The 22689-nt window shown below is 41.2% G+C and overlaps 1 protein-coding gene across 4 annotated transcripts in view; it reads right to left on the bottom strand.

Moving 5' to 3' along the window:
• shank3a (SH3 and multiple ankyrin repeat domains 3a) overlaps nt 1-22689 on the bottom strand; it is a 174517-nt gene that overhangs the window by 42645 nt on the left and 109183 nt on the right. For all 4 annotated transcript variants that reach the window (XR_010928391.1, XM_067589522.1, XM_067589523.1 and 1 more), the window contains exons 13-14: nt 20197-20378; nt 1011-1124 (exon numbers count right to left, since the gene is read on the bottom strand). Coding sequence is in view for 3 of the 4 variants with exons in the window: in XM_067589522.1 (XP_067445623.1) it covers nt 1011-1124; nt 20197-20378 (296 nt within the window). In the remaining variant the exon portion in view is untranslated. The remainder of the gene's footprint in view (nt 1-1010; nt 1125-20196; nt 20379-22689) is intronic.

The raw sequence follows: 22689 nt of genomic DNA, 5'->3' as shown, positions 1-22689 counted from the left end.
TGCAGATGCAACATAATCAGATGCTTATGTTGTCAAAACAGGTGGATATACAGGACTCCCCACCATTAAGAATCAGGGATTCAAATTTTAAATTTAATCAGTTGTCATCAATTTCACATTTAAATACAAAATGCCTATTTTTCCAATGCTTTGACAGTTAACCCAAGGAAATTAGGTATTAGAATAAGTAAATTATTTGAATTGTAACTTAAAACAAAATTGCTACTCCTGCGTTGCCTGGCCAAAGTTCAAAGCATTAAACATAATAATTCTGTACAACTTCCAAACTTTTCTGGAGTATTGTACATTTGGTGAGAATGCACTTAAACTATGTTAAAAATTACTATTGCCTCAACAAAAAGGGTTGTAGCTCACAAATCCCTGTGTCAAGTGGAAAAAATACATTTGGTTCACTTGGTGTCCTACTGGCCTTGCTGGTGTTTATTTATCTGCCTGGTCAGAAGTGAGTAGTTAGATAATACTGCAATGTGCTGTGATGCACAAGTAATGTCATTGCTGCTTTGAACATTGTTTTTTTTATATTGTTGATCAATCGAATCATAAAAATGACTACTAAGAATTTTTCATTAGAATCTATATCTGATATTGTAGATAGCACGGGGCGGTTGCAGGAAAGGTATTTTACGGAGAGGATTTCTGTAGTCACATAAGTGGTTTATTAAAATGAATAGACACGCACTGAGTGGGAAAATCAAGAATGTGATCTGGAACTAGACAATTTGTAATCATATAAAAAGTTTCAAACATTTCTAAATGAATTCACAGCGTAATTAAAAGTTAAAGTATTTTGACTACCAGATTATTTGTTTACCCCTGTAGATAACAAATGCAGCTCCCCTGAAACCATGAACAGACTTACTTTGCTTTTCAGCACCATGGACAGAGCTACAACCAACCAGCGGTGCAACACACTACAGCAAGACAGAAAATTGTTGGAGTGTGACAGTACAGTGCGTGTGTGTTTGTTTGTGTGCATGCAGGCATCTTACCTAACCGTGGGTCATACTGCCTCATCTGAACTTCTTCCACACAGTCTGCTGGAAACCAGCCAGTCCTCCCTTTGACTGTGCCTTCCCAGAAACCTCCTTCCCCTATACTCAGCACTGACAGAGAGAGAACAGGGGAGATCTAAATTAGTCAGATATTGTCATAAAACAAACCCAGCTGTCATCATTGTGAGGTTGTGGAGCCTTTAGAAAGCCTTGGAAAAGAGACAATAAAGCACAAAGACCCCTATAGCAGAGTGAGGTATTTAGCTTTTTATGTTCTGGGTTCATAAATTATAATGAGGTGTGCATAGAGGAGGAGGGAAGGAGAGACAAGAGAGAGGAGGAGAGAAAGATTTTAGTTTTACAAATACACAAACATTATTAACTCTTACAGTACACTGATGCAAGGTGGGAGAAGCTATGTGAAAATATTGGTCTGTAACTAATGTACAGTACTGAGCTGTTTGGACAACATACAGGTTTAATTCTTTTTCATATCAATAAACGATTTAAAAAGAGAGTAGTGAACGACTACAAAAGTAGAGAGAAGAAGTTGGAGGAGATCAGGAGAGAAAGGGGGAAAAAAAAGGAAGGAGAGATGGTTAAAGAGAGCAAGAGGGCGGGAAGGAGAAAGAGAGAGATTCCTTCTAAGTTCCGCTGTGGTAATTAGAGATGAATGTATAGTTGATATTGATCTTCCCTGCTGGACTGAGCCAGCACGCTCATTTCTACAACACTCATCCATTATCCCAGCAAGCTAACACACACACACACACATACGTACACATCCACACACACTAAGACTCCTCAGAGATCACCAGCTGGAACTGAAGCTTTGCCTGAGTGAGCCCTTCTTCTAAACTGGTTGCTAGGATACGGCAGTGTGATGTTGCAGCCAGCAGACAGCCTGCTAAATGATGTAGTCTACTTCCTCCAAACTATATTCTACTCCGGCATGTGGGGACATGTCACGATGATGTAACCTGAGGGCACTATGAGAAGCAGCCAACCGGACTTCATCATAAGTGACATGATAGTAAAAGTTCAACTAACCATCAGCCATTCACATGATTCTTTCCTGTATCATGTAAATGACACAGATAATTTTCTCCAGAACCTACTGCTGCACTATGCCCACATCTTACTTCCCCCAAAATGCAAGTTCATCTGATTCCTGTTCAGAGACCCGGTGAGTCATCTGTCATGTTTAAATCAGCCTGGTTGGAAACAATAAGTTTATAAATCTCAAAGCACGGTCTCTCCAGGTTTTTTCCTGGCTGCGTGTTGTCTTTTATCCAGGCAGATCATGCCAATAGAACTTTTAATGGTCTTCATAGAGCAACAGAATTGTTTCTCAGTGGCTGTTTCAAGTAAGCTGATCAAGCTGTCATCCTGTACATTGAAACAGAGCAATTTACCATAAGTTAGTCTACTTACATGCTCTTTAAAAAAAAGAAAGAAAGAAAGAAGGAAAATTAATTCATGAACTTGAAATGCAAATCCAGAAAACCACAACATGTTTAGTCTCTGCTAGGCTCAACGTACACTAGATTAGCGAGAAGCTGCAGGTGAAAGGGGAGAATAGCTGTTTATCGACTCCCGGCAGTAAAAAAAAAAAAAAAACCCATGACACTCAGCACACGGAGGATGCATGGACTGATCCCCCTCTCTGATCTCAGCTTAACACAACTTTACCCTGCCTGTCTCCTGAGAACAAACTCCCTCTCTGTCTCTTTTTCCCTCTTTTAAACCCTTTATTATCTCTCTCTCCCCACCTCTCTGTGTTTCTGAAGGACCTTCTCCATCCCTCTCTTTGTCTCTGTCAGTGTGCCCGTCTATACTGTAATGGTGTCCCTGCAGTAGACAGGTGCTGGCTGTGCTCTCTGTTCCCCATTGACAGAAATGAAAGAAAAGGTGAGACCTCTGATTGATCTTCTAGGCCGCCCTCGCACACTTCCCTCACTCCCTTCTCCCCCACGCTACTAATCCATTTCTGGTCCTTGACACCAATGCTTGACAATTTGGACAGAATCGACCACTGAGTATGTAAGAATGCAAGCAAAATTCACACAGGAAATGCATGTCAAAAAACTATTTTATAAATTTGAAATATCTACATTCACCCAGTCACACTGTAGGCAATTGCAATCACGCACAAACATATATATGTACATACAAACACCCCCTTCAATTCAACTTTAAACACACCCAATGCCTGTGAAGTCAAGAAAAGGTCTGTGAAATATGTACACATACAGCACACACACACACTCCCACAGAGGCATATTAGTACATAACATATAATAATCCTCACAATGCCCTCAGCGCGTGAGAGCACAGACACAACATAAACACACAGAGAGAGGATAAACACAGTGGACAAAATCTCACTGCCCCTCTTACACTCTTAACAAGTCTTTCTCAAAATAGACATGATAATTATTTTGGCTAAATTACAGTGGTTGATACATACAGTGTAGCTAGATCTACGTTAATTTGCTATACAACACTTTACATCTCACACAAAGGCACACACCACGCGCATGTAAGCAAAATGTCCACATAGCAAATAGGCATGCCTATACAGTACATACATGCCCTAACATGCACTTAGAGAGTTCCCTGCTGTGTGACTAACCTCTACCTTACACTGCCACTCAGTTTTGGCGCTTGCCAACACTGTGTTGGCATGACAACTGTCCCTGTGAGTCAGATGTGGGCTCATAGGAGCCAAGTGGCAGGAAGGAACTCAAACAGTGCATGTATGTGCAGGTGGATTTACAATATGTGTGCCGTGTTGATTTTTTCTTCCAACCAGACTGCTCTGGGACCAACGCCAGGTAGCAACTATAGCCCTAGTTGCAGATTGTAGAAGGAAAAGGCCTGCCTGCAGTCAAGTTTTTCAAGAGTGTGCATTGATTTTTTGGATCTTTTCTGCCAGAAACATTCATACTCACTGTGTCACACGTGTTGCAAGACACAAAAGTAACACTTAAGTAAAGAAAAAGAGTGTTTCACTGCTTGTATTGTTGGTCCCTCTGGTGTCCACATTGAGCCATATGTAATACAATGAGACAAGCCAGTAGTCATTGTATGAAAACAACAAAACAATGTAATTTCTCAAAGTTAAGGGTCCCTTAGATAAACAAATCAAATCCCAAAACAAACTATTTGCAAGGTTGCAAGAACACTGAAAAATAGTCACTCCAGAGCTTTGTAGTTTGATTACACTGCATTCAAGAAAGCACAGGCTGTGGTTTGTAACACTCACTTGCCAGCAGTCTTAAACTGCTGGTGACTTTAAACAACTGTACTCACTAATCCACTCTGCCAGGTCATAGTCTGAGATATTGCTAGCTGATTGTTTGAAAGATAACTGGCCACTTTGCATCAAGGGGTGCAGAGAGAAGGCTTAATAGACTACTGAGTCATTTGACAATTAGCTCATAGATGCTCTGATAAGTCTATGGATGACTTTGACAAACTTTTGCTAATGCTCATATTTTTATTTTTGAAAAAAAAAAAAAGACTTAAAAAAGCCACCACTCAAACATTTTTAGGGACTACTTGAAGTATAGCCTTCTATGGTTCAAGACCATAAGATGTAAGTAGCCCTCCTCAGTCAGTCAGGAAAGGTGGAACCACACATACTTGCTGTAGCTCTGTGTCGGTGGATACTGGATATATTGTAATGGCTTTATGAGACTATATTACATGTGTGTTATACAACTAGAAATAACCCAAACTTAGAATTTAGATGAAAAAAGACAGGAAAGAGCAGTAGAAAATTGGTTTGAAAGTGCCAAATGTTCATACTGAAAACCCTTTTTCTTTGAAACTTCATTTCTGAGATTTGAGACATAAGAGCTCAAGAGCTGGATACCAGTGTCAAAATGAAGAAAGTAATTATTCCTCTAATGGATATCTCCTGTATAAATAATTATCTTGAAGAAACGGCATGAACAATAGCTGAGCTCAAGCAGGAAAAGAAATACACTTAGATACTGTCAGTGGGACTCATGCATACACTGGAGACTGAAGACTGTCTTTAAGAAGAGTTGCTTCAGTACAAAACAAATTACTTTTTTTTCCTACTCTGTTCCTCTCTCTGTGGAGGTCTATCAGGGCTTAAGTAAAGACCAGTTCGCTACGTAAGGCAATAAACACCTCAGCTGGACACCAGCTTTTCCCTCCACTGCACAATAAAAAGTCAACTTGTATCACTAGAAGCAGTGACCTGCCATGCTGATTCATAATCACCTCCACAGGTAAACTAGGGGGAGCAAAGACACAGCATATGTTGGCATGCTTGCATACACATACTTACACATGAACATACACACACATTCACCATTACACACATGGCTATACACTTAGTAGTCAGTTTATTACGTACACTTCCTTTAGGCATTAGAACAGCATTAATTTGTCTGGGAATTACTGGATAAGCTCTACGGGAATATTGTGAGTGGAGCTGAGTGACTGTTGCTGTAGTTTCAACAGCACCACAGTCATGTTTCTGAAACCATTTGATGACAATATGTGCCTTGAAACATGGTGCATCATTATGATGGTGGTGTGGATAAACTGTAGCCATAAGGGACAAAAACTTGGTTATCAAAAATGCTAAAATATGCTGTCTTGTTTAGCCATTCGTCAGTGGGTATCGGACACCCTGATGCGCTAATGTGTACTGAAACACACAATCACACTGCCACCACAAGCCTGTGCTGTTAGTGCCTAACAGGATGACTCCATGGATTCATGCTGCTATTTTCAGATTTTTTTTTAATCTGCATAATGTAGAAAGGGCTTGACTTTGTCTGACAAGCAGCTTTTTTTTTTTTTTTTACACTCGATGGTCCAGTTTTGATGATCCTATGCTCACAAGCTCAGCATCAATGGCTAGGCAATAAACCTGATGTACTGAATTACCAACATTTTGCATCCCTTGCCAACCCATCTTTACGCATATTACAATTATAAATAAACTGCCTGAATCCAATATACTTTAATTTAACTGAGATTAGTTTGACAACCCAGTCAGCATGAGAAATTAAATATTATGCACTAATGTAGTAAAAATATTTAGTTACTTTTATCATTAATGAACTATTTGTGATATTTTATCATCATAGAGATTTTTGGTCGTATCATCCAGTCCTATCAGTGTGGTTTTCGGCATTAAGACAAAGTCTGACAAGATGACCTTGTGTAAAGCAATGTTGAATTGAGATGTGATTTCTGGTCTACCACACATAGCAGTCATGTGACATATAATTGTGTGCAGGGTGTATAGTATACCGAAATAAACTGACAACTCAGAGTATCACCAGTGTTTCAATACTGTACATACAGCCACTGGCATTCATCAATTGTCAATTATTTCTATTTTTCTTTGTCATAGACAGACAAAATAACACACAATACCAATTAAACACTGAACATGTCCATGTGTACTGGACAGTAAGTCCTTGTATATTCTGTAACCCCGGTCCAACATATTGTATTGTATGGCCTTATAGAAATTCACAGCATGTTACCGCAGTAGATTGTATATTGTAGTATCTATATAGCTCCATTAAGGAAAAATTCTAAGCTTATATAAAATAACATAGACACAAAGCTTAAAATGTGACCAGATATGACAGCAGCATGATATAGAGCCCCAGAGAATGAAACAAAGGAGAAGAATCTGACAAAAAGAGGCTTTCATTCAGCAATGACAAAGAGAGATGAGAGGCAGCTAAAGACAGACACAAGCTGACAAAGGGAAAGAGCTATGTTTCGACATGCGCCTAGTTATTCATGACTGTCCAACAAGACTGCTGTCTGGTGAAAAGTCTGATACAGTATACTTGTGTGTGTGTGTGTGTGTGTGTATGTGTATGTGTGACTTCTGAGTTTTGCCCTTGGATAAGTCAGTCACGACTCCTGGTTCAAAAATAGCATCAGTGAGGATGCAGAGCTATTTATACTCTTCACACACCATGCCTGCAAGCTTCAATGCATCCCTGCTCGAGTGAGCGTGAGTGTGTGTGTGTGTGCGCGTGTGTGTGTCTGTACGTACTTGACGACCATTTGAGCTCATTTTAATTCTTGCTTAGCTTTGCTGTGTTGCTTTCAGCTGAGTCATTCATTTTCTTATAGCAATCTCACCATCTTTGTTTCTCTGTATACTGAGTAACGACACACACACACACACACACACACACACGTACATGCACTTGTACAGAGTGACTGTAACTGTCATGAATGAATGAATGCGTGACAGCTGGTGAGGTAAGGAGTAGACTTTTCAGGACACACAAACACACAAACATATTTTTCCCAGGTAACAGTGGGTGCGTCAGACTCCTGTATTTGCCTGCAGAAACAGACAATAAAGGATGCAGCTGTGCTGAGAGAGGCTGATGGCTCCCTGCCACTGATGCACTCACACTGATTCAGACAAAGATGCCATGAAAGACTTGCCAAAGCCAAAATACAGCTTGATTTCCATAAAATGCCACAATAGGATTTCGCATTAGATTTGCTGTAAGAAACATGGAGAAACTGCATATCTCTGATGTCATACCAAATGGAAATATTGTGCTATATTATTACATAGCAATATTAAATGTGGGAAATAATATATTGGGAGGGGATGATTAACCAGTGTGTGCAACTATTTAATTCTTAACTGCTGAATGAAATTTGGTGTGGGCATTGTGCATCACGCCACTTCAATTTGTCTCTTGAGATGTTGCACACTATTCTGAATGCTTTCCATTTAACTGCTCTACGAAGATTATCTCTCACTTGCCTTTTCATTTTTCCAGTTTCCACTTTTTTTTTTTTTTTACTGCAGTCTTAAAGCAGATGTAAATTCTAGCACTTATATATTTAAAAGCATCACATTTTAAGTAATGACTGCACATTTTCTGCAGCCATATTCCACAGTTGCATAATGCAGACGCAAAGCAAAGAAATGACAGCAATTAGCAATCTAGCTGGTAGACACACCTGATTATTTATCCTTGATAGCATCGTCTTACACACACATTTTTTTTTATGAATAAATAGTTGTAACCTGAAGCTGTGTGGTGAAACAGACTACTTTTTACCATTCTGTTGCTGCTCCCTGCTGTTCACTTCATGCCCAATGCTCTGCTTCTCAGTTTTCTCTGCGTCTCTTTAGCATAACGACTAACAAACACCAGCTCTCAGCATTCTGACCACTAGAGTTGAGAGGTATGAGCATGTGAGCCTCAGGTAGACAAAAACTTCAAGTGATTTTAACCAACAGTTTAAAACATTAAGCTTAAGTTATAAGAAAGAAAATGTGTTACTTTTTAGCATTTTTAATTTTATTTTTTAATTTTCTGTTGCCAATTTGAGTACAGCAGCTTGATTTTCAGCAGCTCTAGCAAAAAAGATAGGATTTATCATAAGTGATGATATATTCTGAATTTAGATTATATTTAATTATAAAGTTAACAAAAATAAATACATCAGTGTCAGAAATCCCAATCATCCAGTCTCCACATCAAGTGATCCCCTCTGTGGTCGTGACCTCTGGGTCGGCTCCGACTGTACTTTTTAAAAAAACTTTTTTTTTTTATGATGTGCTACTAATTGACAAGGCTTATGTGTGTTTGCTTGTGATGTACAGTAAGTGTAATGTAGTGTGTGAGAGGGACTTGCTGAGTAAGGCTTTTCTGGATAAACAGTACATATATCAGCCTATATAGTCGTGTGTGTGTGTGTGTGTGTGTGTGTGTGTGTGTATGAGAGAGTGAGTGTGCAAAATAAAGTGTGTGAAGGTGAGTGTGGAGAGCATTCCAATAACCAGAGTGGAGCTGTTATTAGATTTGGATCCCTGCACTCTTTATTAAACCTCAGCTCAATCCAATGTAACAGGGAGAGAATAGAGTTGCATCTTTATGAAACAAGGGGGACACAACCAGAGACACACTAATAAAGGCCTACACACACACACACACACACACACACACACACACACACCCAACAAAGAAGAGCAAGAGGGGGGTGACTCTGCAACACGGATGGTCATCATAATCTGTGATATATGAATGAGAGAATACATGTTAGTGTTCTGCAGGGAGGATAGAGGACATGTGGAACATGAAAACACAAAAAAGAAGTGATTTATAAGGGCAGAAAAATATGTTTAATGAAAAGGATGGAGGTGGACATGGATAAGGAGAAGCCGAGGTGGCTGGCAAATAAGAGAGTGATGTGGAAAAGGGTGAGTGGACCCAAGAGTAGATACAAGATTGGATGAAGTAGATAGCCAATAAATAAGAAGAAAGAGAGGTAGTCATATTGCTTTGAGTTAAATGTGTGCTGTGGTATGCTGCCTGTTCGTCCTCACAGGACTTCTTTTGCTTAGAAGAGGGTGAGGGAGTGGTGCAGTCTCTGGCTCATCAGTATTCAACTGAGAGGGAGAGTCGAGGGAGGGAGGGAGATAGAGAGAGAGAGAGAGAGAGAGAAAGAGAGAGAGAGAGAGAGAGAGAGAGAAATACAGACTTGAGTTTAAAGAAAAAAATGAAACAATGAGAAACTGCTTTTTGTGAATGACAGAGTCAGAAGAAGGTGTGGAGCAAAAGAAGAAGGCTGCAGAAAAAAAAGAAAAGTGAGGAGGGCAGGAGTGTTGTAAATTATAGTGGGAGGAGGAGGAGGAGGAAGAAAGGAGGGAGGAAAACTCCAAGGCTGACTCAGAGGGATCCCTCTTCTCTTCTCCTCCCTCCCTCCCAGGCTTAAAGGGGAGCTACATGGCATTCCTCTTCTTTCATTCTCACTTGCTTTTTATTCCATCTCTCATTCTCTCTCTCCTCCTGTATCGACCCTCAGGTGGAGACAGAAATAGAACAGACTACCTGATAGTTACTCTGTCTTAGCTTCTTTTTTTTTTAATATTCAACACAATGGTGAATTATTACTAATATGAATACATGAACACACAGAAAGCTACATCTAAATATGGACACACCATGATATGGAAAAATCATATCTGGATATTATCACCTACTATACTAACTAGCAAGGAACAAAAAAATAGTGGGGTCCTCCATCAGAGTATGCTAGAGATTGACTAGCTGTGGACCAGCCATTGATTGTCTGTTGATTGTTAATAGATCAGTGATAGATTGTTTGTTGTTGAGTCGTTAATCACACAGCTAATCGTTTGATTGACCAGTCAGGATGTCACAGAAATGATGGTGTTTATGCCGTGATAAATGAACATGCTGTAATGAGCTGAGCAGTGCCCTGTGCTCCAGCCTCTGCTACATATTATTGCATGACAAAAAAAAGCTTGTCGCTGACTGAAATTGCATGTGGCTGCGTGAGAGAGTTGGATTGGTGAACGGTGATGAGGCTGAATTCAGGGACATTAGTAAAAAGGATAATCTCAAAGGTAACCTTCCATCTTTGTTTGATTGTTTTTTTATTCCAGGGAGACTCTACAAAACCTTAACAAGAAGAGGTCACGACATGAGGCTTTTTAAAACTTGTAAAAAGCTACTTTACCTGACACCACTGGGTAAGGACATGACCTTTACATTCGCATTTTCACACCCATGACCACAAAGCACGTTGTCGCTGTACAGGGCAGAAGACGCCTGTTGCTAACAACCATCTGGAGTCATTCATTCATTTCAGCCTTGCCATCTCTGTGTCCAACTCAAACAGTGTGCATGACATTGTACATGATAGAGTGATTGTAAGTCAAAAGAAGATCAGTGTTTCTGTTGAATATGTATCTGCATCAGTCAATGGCTCCTGTTTATGCAGCAGTGTTCCTGTTCATGTTTATTCATATACTGATTAACTCTGCAACTGCTGTTTCTGCTGTGTTTCTAATTAGCATTTTGTGTAAGGCTACATCTCAGTAAATTAGATGTACGTTAGGCAAGCATGGGTTTTAATTTCAATGAGAGGGAAAGTGGATGATTCTATGAGCTAGGGTGCACTGTATGGACATGTTTCAAAAAGAAAAAAAAAAAAACAAAAAGGATGAGAATGTAATAGGAGGACAGGTGGTGTGTTCAGCAGGGAGCAGGTAGGTGCGTGGGCGGGACTTTGCACCCCGCTGCTACTCTGATTGGACCGCTAGAAGGCGAGCTGTGACATCAACGTCCTTGCCTTAGGCTTGTGACCCTGTCCGGTATCAATAACACACACACACACGCACACACACGCACACACACGCACGCACGCGCACACACACACACACACACACACACACACACACACACACACACACACACACACATACACACACACACACAAACTTGGAACATTATGAATGACTGAGTGAAATCTGTTGATAAACTGACTAGCCTCAGGTCTATACTGTGATAACACTGATTTCTCCTGGGAAACATGGAACACACACTCTGAAACTTTCAATCCAAACACACTCTTTCCTCAAATGTCTCCTTGCACGTTGCACTATGTTATTAAACATATTTGTTGTCACCCAGATTTTTCTAGTGGGAGGCTGATGAGGGGCAAGAGAGTATATTAACATTGGATAGTTATATGTTTGAAGTATATTACGGTATATATATTACCTCACTTTTGTTATAGCTACACTTTTCCCATCTATGGATCATATCCAAGACGCACTAAACATTTGCCTTATTGAATATGGCTAGCTGGTGAAAAGATACATGGATTCTGTCCCATTTTGTATACCAGTCAAGGTTATCAGTTTGAATAGCCATCTCCACCATTTTTATGGCTTAGTTCCACTACTTAAAATCATATTAAAGAAGCCATGTGTGCTAAATTCTTTCACATGTTGGCAGGTCAAAAGGAATTCTTTTTATGCATGCACATGAATCAATATGACAGCAAACATTTGGTAGTTACACCCCTATGTGCTCTCATACTGTAACTGCATGCATTGAAATGCGTTAAACACACCTGATATGGTCTCAAAATGTTAGTTGTCTAAGTGATGTGGGTTTGTGCTGAGAAGAGTAAATGTTGCAGGTATACTGAGATCCTACATGGAGTTAAGGAAGTGCAAGTAAATGAGTGGAAGACAAAGAAACAGTTACAAAGTGTTAACTGCAAAATAAATGGTCAAAAAACACCATATAGGCATTCACATAATGTACATCTCCTACTCATAAAAAAAAGAAACGTATTAAGGTTTTTCCATTTACTCAGGTCGGTCCACGCACCGAGCCAACCCACGATGAAACATGTCTCCACTACAGCCTCACAGCAGGCAATAACTGTGGTGAGCCACGCTGCTGTAGTCCTGCTTACTGATGACCCCCCCATCTCCCTCTCAAACAAGCAGTGTGTTGCCAAGGGTGTGGGTTTGGTTTTAACTTTGGTAGGGACATTTTTTGTTGGACGGCTAAAATAATTGTGTATGTGTACTTTCTCTTTATGTCTCTTTTTGCTTTCATAGGCACATGTGCTCACACGCATACACGCATGAAGAGCCTGACTCTGCAAAATGTTTACTTTACTGAATATGCATTTGCTGACTTGCTTGAAACCGGACTTGTATCATAATTTCTTCTCTGATTTTTATATTTGATTTTACAGATGGACTACTTAACTATGAATCTGAGACCAAAATAAATATATCAACATATCATAGACTGTCAATAAATGTTACAATAAAATAAATGTATAGAAACCTGTAGGTAATATGCTGCTCTGTAACTCGCTGCTGTTACGTTTTCAAACCTCTCCTGAGATTCTGTCCTTCTTTCAGTTTGTGGATTTGGGCGACACAACTCAACTCACAACGAGAGTTTCATGACAGAGCCACAGTGATGCTCAAACCTATCTTTAAATCATCTAAAAAACTTCTATTTGTATTATTTTTCATTCAACTTATGGCTATATCTTTCACAATGAAATTAGAACTCACCTGAGAGGCTGCAGTTCACCTGTTTGTGTGTCTCTGTGCTGCTCAGGCTGCTGCTGACAGGATTTACATCATAAAATGATGCCTGACACAAACAGATCAGTTGGACAAACTGTGGACAATTGGTAACGTTCATATCTTAATGACTCATATAATAACTGCTCTTGATCCACTCATGGAAAAGGGGAGAAATAGCATTAACACCTAACACCTGAAATTAAACATAATATCAAATGATCTTAGTTTTGTCCAGTGAAGTTGTTTTAAATTCTGTGACGTTTGGAACATTTAAACTATAAATACTAACCACTTCAGATTCTCCACCTCACTGACTCCACTACTGCTGCTGCTGCCAGGCTGCTGCTCGTCAACAATGCATAAAGCTTGAAGTTGCGGGTTGCCAGATCATCAGGTCGAGTATCCCCCATATCCTGCTCTTTCACTCTTTATCATAATAGCACATTTTTTGCCGAAAACACACAAACCTGGCAACTCTGCAGAGATTTTACCATTAACATCATGTGGACTTAAAGCAGCTAGATTGTTTGAGATCAGTAAAAACATTGGTAAGGACAATCAGCTTGATATTGGTAAGGACATGTCCCAGCTGTCCACACCCAAATCTACGTGCATGTGTTGCAGACTCAATGTGTGTGCTGGAGACCAGAGAGAAAGCTGTTTAACTGTAAAGTCTAGTTCTGTAGCTTTTAACTGAATCTCTGTGGTTTGAACTTTATTTTCTCTCCTTTGTTTCTGTTTATACTTTCAGATAAATTTCCTGATCGCTCTCGGCTGTATCTGAGCCCAACATTTCTTGCTTTTACTGCTTCACATAAAAAGCTTTTAAATGACAAAATAACAGGAGTGATTGTGAAGAATTTATAGGAAATGTAATGTGTTTATGACCGAATTAGCGGAGCTTTCTTAGTTATTCTTCAATAAAAAATAGGTCTACACAACAATATCTGTAGATATTTGGAGCTATTTTCAGTTAGAAATAAATTCTAGAAGGAAAAGTACAAACAGAAACAGCCACAGTGAGATGTTTGAAGAAAAGCTGTAGACAACAGGCTTACTGCATTTTCAGTGCACCTCCATGTAATGGAAAAACACTGGCAGCATGCCAGCTCGACTTGAGTGCTCCCGGCATGGCTCGGCGCGATTACCCCCAAAACAATGGAAAAACGCCATATGTCGCACATGTACATGTATTTGTGTGTAGGTATACGAGAAAGAACGACAAGGAGAAATAGACAGAAAGGGCAGCGAGAGAGACAGAGAGAGAGAGAGACATTTCTTCCATATGTGCCTCGGATATTAGGACAGCTGGTTGCTGAATACTTGAAGGATGATGTTTATCTAACTTGTGGGAGGCAATTACTTACACTATGCTGCACAAAGACAAACACACACAAAGGGAAGCACATAAGCAGACATACACGTACACATTTAGACACACGTGCACACATCACACATGCACACACACACACACACACACACACACACACACTTCATGCTACTACCAGACAGAAAGGCAGTCTAATTAATTCACCCTAAGCTCACTGTGGGCAGCTAACAATGATATTTAGTCTAAATTCAACACTTAACACACAGGCTCTCATCCAACCTCATTTGCAAGAAGCAGATAAAAAGAGAAAATGGAGGAATATTTCCAAAAATCAGAGAAGAAATACGAAGGTAAAAGAATATTGTTTCTCAGAACCAAATGGGTCTTTTGGAAACTCACTAAATGCATAATTTGATCATTTTTATTTCTGTCTTAAATGATATGTCAGAACTGTAATGCACTTAGCACCTGTTGCTTGGTAACAGACAGAATGCATATGCATTTTTGTCTTAACAATAGCAAGCTGTATGGTTAAAAACATAATGCATTGTGCACTGAATCATGTGTATAGTCTACTGGCTCTCGTCCTTGTTCACAGCACACATGACATGCACATCAATGTACATATATGTGTAGCTATCGTTAGAGGGAATTGAATACACGAGAGGAGAAGCATATCTACAGACATTGTAGTCAACAGGAAGCTTTTTCAGTTCTATGGCAGGTGTTTAGTATTCCAACATTAATGAGTGGACCAGCTACTGCGTGTATTCCCACAGATCAAAACAGCAGTAATAGCTGCTCTCTGAGCCTGTGGGAAGCTAGACATGCAATAATACATTAAAACCTAGCATACTGTATGTGTGTGTTTGTGTCGCTATAGCTGGTCCAGGTATCCTCCACTGCCCATAGCAGTGTTAATATTCTGCACACACTGGATGCGGCCAAACCCCATTAATCATGTTTGTGAATGTCTAATCTCAACGTTACTTGCGCTGCTTTCATTTTCATGGCTGTCTGCAAGATTTATAATGGCGTTTGGAGACGGTGCATGTGGTATGTGTGGGTATGAGTTTGTGTGTGTGTGAGATGTAATACACTGTTACGGAAGCATGCTCTTAAATGTGTCACCTTGTTGAGGAGAAGAATGTCTTGAACGTGCAGTTAATGCTCCCGGGGGGGGGGGGGGGGGGGGGGGACCAGCATGTTGATACACACATCTGTTCCTTTAAATGTGTTTTTGTGTTCTTGAGTTTGTGCGTGTGTGTGTTTATGTGTGTGTGTGTGTGTGTGAGTGAGTGGGTGTGTGTGCATAGACAACTGTGCGGAAAGCTTGACCAGGTTAGGGTGGCATGTGTCCCTGTTTGTTACCATGGTGACAGTAAGTGGCCTTTCAAGAGATGTCCATCCGGATGATGAGATCAGATTACATCAATGAAGGGAAAGAGCAGAAACAAACACAGGGGTGAGCAGGGGAATGGGTATAGAGAGAGGATGCAAGAGGGTGGGGTATGTGCCCGGGGGATCTGTTAATGGAGTGTACCAGAGGGATCATCAAACACACACACACACACACACACACATACACAGCTGGAAGCATTATCAGAAACACACGTGCACGCCCGCACAAACACACAAAGGCAGACACACACACACACACACACACATACACACTAACCACAAAATCTGATAATCTTAGAGGCACCTATTTCTTTGATCTGCCATCAAGGACAGAAGCACATACACACACACACATACACACACACACACACACACACACACACATATACACAATCAAATACATAACATAACCACCCCATGATACCAAGTGCTAGTTTTGTGGTCCAGTGGCAGTCAGTGAGTGAGGAAGGACAAACAGATCTCATTACCTCAGACTAACAGTCTGCTCGGAGAGCTGGATGTGGATGACCCTGCTAAATGGTGAACAGGGTGTCTAGAGACATTGATCTCAGACAGCGGACCAATGGACTGACAATCACTGAGTGAAGCCGGGGAGTTTTTCCAAGCAGGTCTTCATAATAGAGGAGAAACTAGTTGGAAAAACATGTGCTTGTGGGCTCCAGCATTTGATTCAGTCAATGTAACTAAGCACACATTTAATGCTAATCTACTGTTGTACATAGGGTCTATACTGTATATGCATCTATCAGTGCTAGCCTAAGTGAATATGAAGGATGAAAAAGTGGAATTATGTTCCTTTCTTGACAACCATAAAAATGATCTATTCTTACAGGTTATCTCATTCTCAGAGATTCTTTTTTTCTTGAATCGACGCTACTGATCAACATTTTGAATTTGAAAATAATCTTGAAGATTTTCAGTCATCTAGGTCACTGGATATTGTATTAAGATCTACTGCTGCTACATGAAACACTAGCCCAAGACATCCACATGATTTATTTGTGATAGCAGAACTGTAAATAAATAATCTTGTTTTTTAAAATAATTTACATTTTTAATCACTTTGTCATCCTTCTCTCAAAATAAAAAAAGCGTTTATTTTACCTTCTTCCTCTTCATCACCATCATCACCGTCATCATCATCATCATCATCATCATCATCAATGTCATTAGAATTATCGTCATCATCCTCATTCCACATGGTGTCAGCTATAAGGCATCACATGAATTGATACATAACTGATAAAATAAAATGTAGATTTTTTTCAATGATCAAACCTAAATGTATATATACAGTAAAATTACAAAGACAATCCCAATAATCATATACTACCATATGTTACTGTATGGATTACAGATATCTCTGCTAACTTTTAGGAAGAATCTCTACAGGAAATAACACAGAGTTTGGACTTTTCTTTTTGGGTTATTGCACACTGCCAGAAACTTGCCGTGCTGTGGGAAAAAAATAAGCAACTCAAGAAGACCCTTCAGTTCACCTAAAATGACATTTAGAATTTGAAAGCACTCCTCAGCTTCAAAATGAAGCTGGTTAAACTGCTTACCCTCATTACTTTTTGAAACTTTCTCCACTAAAATTGTGATGAATATTTTGCAGTGGGCAATAACCAATTAATAATCACAATATCAAGGTTTTCATGTCAGGATAACTGCCCAAGCTAAGCTTAAGTGACATACTATGGTCTAAAAGAAACTAGTTCAGCTGTGGGTTTAATGTAAAACAAATTGCTACGGGAAATGTTGCTGTATTTACCATCTGAGTCCAGATAGTCTTCCGTCACTAGTTAGTGTAGAAAAACAAGAAATCATGATATTGTGCAACTCTAAAGTGATCTAAAATCTTACATTCAACAAAGCTTTATCTACAAAAACACATGACCAGGAACGTACTACAGTCTACTGCTGAGAACTACAGTATGTCCCCTATTAGAAAAAAATCAATGGCCTTCATTAAATCACACAGTGTGACATATCTTACCCTGTAGTGCATATTCAATGCCTCAACAGGCCACCAATCTGTCCTTCTAACAGGAGAGCTAATAGACAGTTACACTAATGCTCACATACAGTATATAAGCATGGATGCTAATATACATCACACACATAAACTCACTCAAAAACACAGACACATTAATTAGTGAGATTTACCCAGTCTGATCTCATCGTAAAGATGCTCCTCTGGTATGTCTGGTGATTAACAAGAGTGTGAGGACATTAACAGGAAGACAGAGATGAGTGCATGAGTGACCGTGTGTATGTGTGTTTGGGGGGTTAGGCGGGGTAATTATCTAACTATAAATTAACCATCAGCATGTTTGTAATCCAAATTAGTATCAGCATTAGCTTGCTATGCACGCAAACTAGCCTTGACTTGAGGCTAATCAGAATCCCTGAGGGTGTAGACGGTTTTCATTTGTTTGTCACCTTAATCAGGAGGAAGAGACCGGAAAAGATAAAACAATAAATCCTCCTCTTTTCCCCTCTCTTCTACTGGCCTTACCTCCTCTTGTCCTCCATTGCAAATGAGCCCTATTACTATTAGCAACTCATCCATTTATGAATGCAGATTAGATGGAATGCATTATGTATCAAACCAAGGGTCATCCATCCCTAAAGGAAGTGGCTTCCTCAGCCTGGACTCTGTGCGTTAGGAGGGCTGGTCATTCCCTGCTGGGACTGCATCAAATCCACTAAACAGAATTTGGTTACCGAAACAAACCTTTCACATAAACCCCAAACTACTTGGGCTTTAAACTTTTCAACAACCAGTTGACAATAATGATGTATTTCTCAGTTTATATCCCAAGATCACAGAAGCATAGTGAATGCCACACAGTAATGGTTATGATGGTCAGTGTTGCATAACAAAGCCAGATGGTTTACTTGGCTGGGCCATGGTGCTGGCAGCCATGTGACTGTAAGCTTGTTTCCTGCATGGCCAACATGAAAGAACGGCAAAACACCGTGTGTTCAAATTAGTGGCAGGTTTATGGATTCAGCTGCACTGACAGAAAAGCCACTGACAGCAGATCCATTCAGTAGATGGAGGCATTCTGGCTCCTGTTGAGTCATCACATTTCCAGTAACATTTGTGTCAACATCAGTATGTATCACAGTTTCAGACAATGCCATATCATTGGGTTTTGTTCAGCAAAAAACATGAGTCGGAACTGTTTATCATCTTTTTTTTAGTAATACCAGTGCAACCAGTTGCCATAAAACAGACACACTACCATAAAGAAGAGATACCAGAGCATACAGGAGGAGGTCCATTGGTAAAGGTTTGAAGTGTCAGAGAAGCTGGGAGACAAAGGACACAAAACATCAAGGAAAGGGCGGTAATACTTCCCCATGTACCCAGGCAGAGAGAGAAAGATTTTGTCAATGGATTGAGACTAGTGTTTATGTGTTGTATGCAACTGAATGTTTCAGAGAAATGAGGAGAGAGGGAGATAAGAGAGCGTGTGTGAGAGTGTGTTGTGGCTGTTTGCACAAAATCCAAATTGAAATTCCAAATTGACCCTTAATCTGTACTTCCTGTGCCTCTGTAGATCTGAAAGGAACATGAGTGATCTCAGCATGAGTGTGGCCGCTCTCTCTCTGGCCTTTCTGAGGACATGAGGGAACTGTTTCCATTAAGCTAATGTGGGTTTGATCCATGGTGATGTATGTGAAGTGGCAGGATGTAGGGTGTGGGGTCAATGTGGAGCTGGGTGTCTGTGGACAGGTGATAAGAGGAGTTGTTGTACGTTCAGGGGGAAGCACTTTCACAGAGGAAGAAGGACAGTGTGTGTGTATGCATACCAACAACCAAAAGCACACGGGACCTGTTTGAATTTGCATGCCCTCTCCTTGAAGTTATCACAGATTTATACTGAGATTGTACACATATCTCGAGTGGATTCAAACAGGGCCAAGAACTAATTGCTACACTGTCGGTGTAAGGTTGACACACTGAGGTGTATGGGAGAGACACAGGGTGAGAAGAATATTATGGAGTTTACCTTCTATGTCATTACAGTCATAGTCTGGAGTGAAGCATGGATGGAGACAAAAGCACACACACAAACACATAAAAGCGAAGCCTCTGTGTAAAGCAGAAAACAGCACATTTACAAAGTGAATGAAATGATAATTCACAATGTCAAGCTCAAAATGATGCTGAAATGACTTTCAGGTTTAGAAATTACATAACTGCTTTGCAGCCAATAATGTAGTGAAGTAATGGGGTGCTTTGTACCTATGAGAGCATAGGAATGTCTGCTTTTTTATTCTGCAACTAACCCAACTCTGACAGTCATGCAAGCCACATGTAGCCATGGACTTCACTCCATGGAGATCCTAAGCATCACTAGAGGTGATGGTAGAGAGTTGCTGACATGCTATGAAATACAGCACATTAAAAGAGGTAGTGTCAAGTAGTAGTTGTTAAAGTAGTAGGTTAAATGAGGCAATAAAAGCTGTGGTAACACACATAATAGTTGACAACCTACCTTTTACCCTCTCTCCACGGTTGAGTTGGATCTCTCCCTCCCCCTGTGGCGTGTAGGGCTTGACTACGATGAAGGTACGTCCTGGGACAGCACTGTAGAGTTTACGTTTGGGCCCGCGGGGGCCCGTCAGCGCTGGAGGGGTGTGATGAGGGGGGCTTGGGTCTCGCTGCACTGAGCCGGGGCTGTAAACAAACACATAGGTTACTGTGGTGATTCCAGGGAGCTGGTAACTGAAGCCCGTGGTTACCGACATGGTCGTCAGTGGGACAGCAACCTGGTGACACCCCCTGGTTGTTACGGCAGCCAGGGAGAGATTCATAAACAAGTCCCAGTGCCTGCCGATCAACAGTCAATAGTCAGTGTTCCATGGGAGAGTCATGAGAGGAGAGAGTACACTCCTCCCAGCCACTCTCTCCCCCTCCTCCTCTTCTTATTCCCTCTCTTCCTTCCTTAACAGCACAGACGATATCCTTCTGGCTCCCTTTCCCCCTCTCCTTCTATCTTTCCCCTCTCCCCCGCATCCTAACCAAGGTAAAAGCAAAAATGTTTAACCGTAAGAGGGACTGCACTGTTTCCTTCTCTGTGTGGGTCTGTCAGATCCGTCTGGAAGCCCCCCTTAGTCAAACACATCCTGAGTTGGGGCTCCAGCAGAAGCCCCCTCCAGAGAGGCAGAGAGATCCCCTGTGTGTCCCCAGTTCCAGCTGCTCCAGGCTGGGCTACAGATCCTGCCACGTCCTTGGGTCCTGGTTCTCCTGCCGTGGAGGAGAGAGGCTGGGTCTGCTCCCCGACTCCAGCTCCCTCTCCCGGGAGTCCCACCGTGTCTGCCTTCCCTCTCCCCTCCACCCCTCACACACACATGCTCGCTCACACACACTCACACACACTCTGGCAATGCTGCTGCTACTGCTGCGCTCCGTGGCTCCCCTCCCCTTTGACGGCTCGCTCACACTCACACTCCACGAGCCTTCTATGTGCATTCTAGCCGTGCGCACAGGCACATACACAGGCAGCCCCCTCCACTCCTGCTAACATTGCACCTCCGCTAGCATGGCATACGCCACCACCAGCATGTTGCGAACACATTACTGACACACACATACACACACTAGTCCCATAGCACGATTGATCTCCTCCTGCCTGTCTGCCTGCAAGCGTGCATGCGCCATGGCTCCCTGAGGCAAGCTGTGAGAGTATGTGTATGTGTCCGTGTGTGTGTCAGTGAGTGTGTGTGATTGTGTGCAGTGGGGCGGGGGGCAAAAAGCTTCAGCCCATTTGGTTTAATTGTCGCTCCTCCCTCTTTCCCTTTGCCTTGAATCCCCTCCTTCCCTCTCTCTCTCATTCTCTCGCCTCCATTTCACCCTCTCATCTCTCTCCTCCTCAACATTTCTTCGCATTGCATCTTCACTCTCTCTATCTCCTCCTCTCTCTCCCTGGCGGTGAATTCTAATACAGCAGCAGTGGAGCTCCGCCTAGTCTTCATTCATCACTACTTTGCCACTACTGTGTAAGTTCAACATCATTCTGCCGCATGTGTTGTCAAACCTTTCTCTCAAGCTCTTTTTGACATAGCCACATAGATACACAAATACATTAAAAATTCACATACAGCTGACACATATTTTTTAATCACATATATATATATATCTAATAAAATCTAATGTTTGCCTTCATGGGGATTTGATTGTGTGTTTGTGTGTGTTACAGATATAGACAAATTGACTGTTCTTTCATGATAGCAAGTGACTTGATTATGAGAACTTCGATGCTATTCTCTGCAACATTTCCTTGAAATACTAGAAACCTCTAAACCCCTTCATCCCTGTCTATCTACCTTTCAACCTCTTAGTCTCTTGCCATCCCTCTTCTTGCACGTTGTGTCACTTTATAGCTTTCATTCTTTCATTCACCTAATTCCAGCCTCATGTGCCTTTTCCCCTTCTTTCTCCATCCTTCTGTCTACCCCTTCCCTCATTTCAAGCCTTGTTTGTCTCTTTCTCCCCCCAAATCTTTATTGCTTTTCTTGCTTTCCCCATCTCACCCGGCCTCTCTTTCTCTGTCCCCCTCTCCATCGAAACAACGGCTTGCTGACGGCTTTCCAATTACCGCAGGGACTGAGGGGCTGGGATGGCTGCCGCATGTTAATGTCTGAGCCCCGGCACTGAACATCAGCAGCACACAGAGCAGAAGGGAGGGGAGGGATGGAGAAGCAGGAAGATGAAGCAATGTCAAAGTGACACAGATAACCAAAAAATTAGATCCCTTAAAAGATATCTATTACATTGACTCAAATCTGCCCCCTCCACTCATACACCTCCACCACATCATACACTTACTGTGAGGTTATGTACACTGCCTGACCCCAGCAGCTTCCTGCAGTTGAGCTAATGACGGTCAGGTTGACACATGTTATCCACAGTATGTGTCAGACAGAGAGGAGGGGGTGGAACTGGTTTCTGCTCTCTTCTTCTCTTTAATGGCCTGTTTGTGTTTCAC

The sequence above is a fragment of the Thunnus thynnus genome, chromosome 5 (assembly GCF_963924715.1).
Source record: "Thunnus thynnus chromosome 5, fThuThy2.1, whole genome shotgun sequence".
NCBI lineage: Eukaryota > Metazoa > Chordata > Actinopteri > Scombriformes > Scombridae > Thunnus > Thunnus thynnus.
Note: the sequence above shows the minus strand (reverse complement) of the source record. Positions and strands in the feature narration are given on the sequence as shown.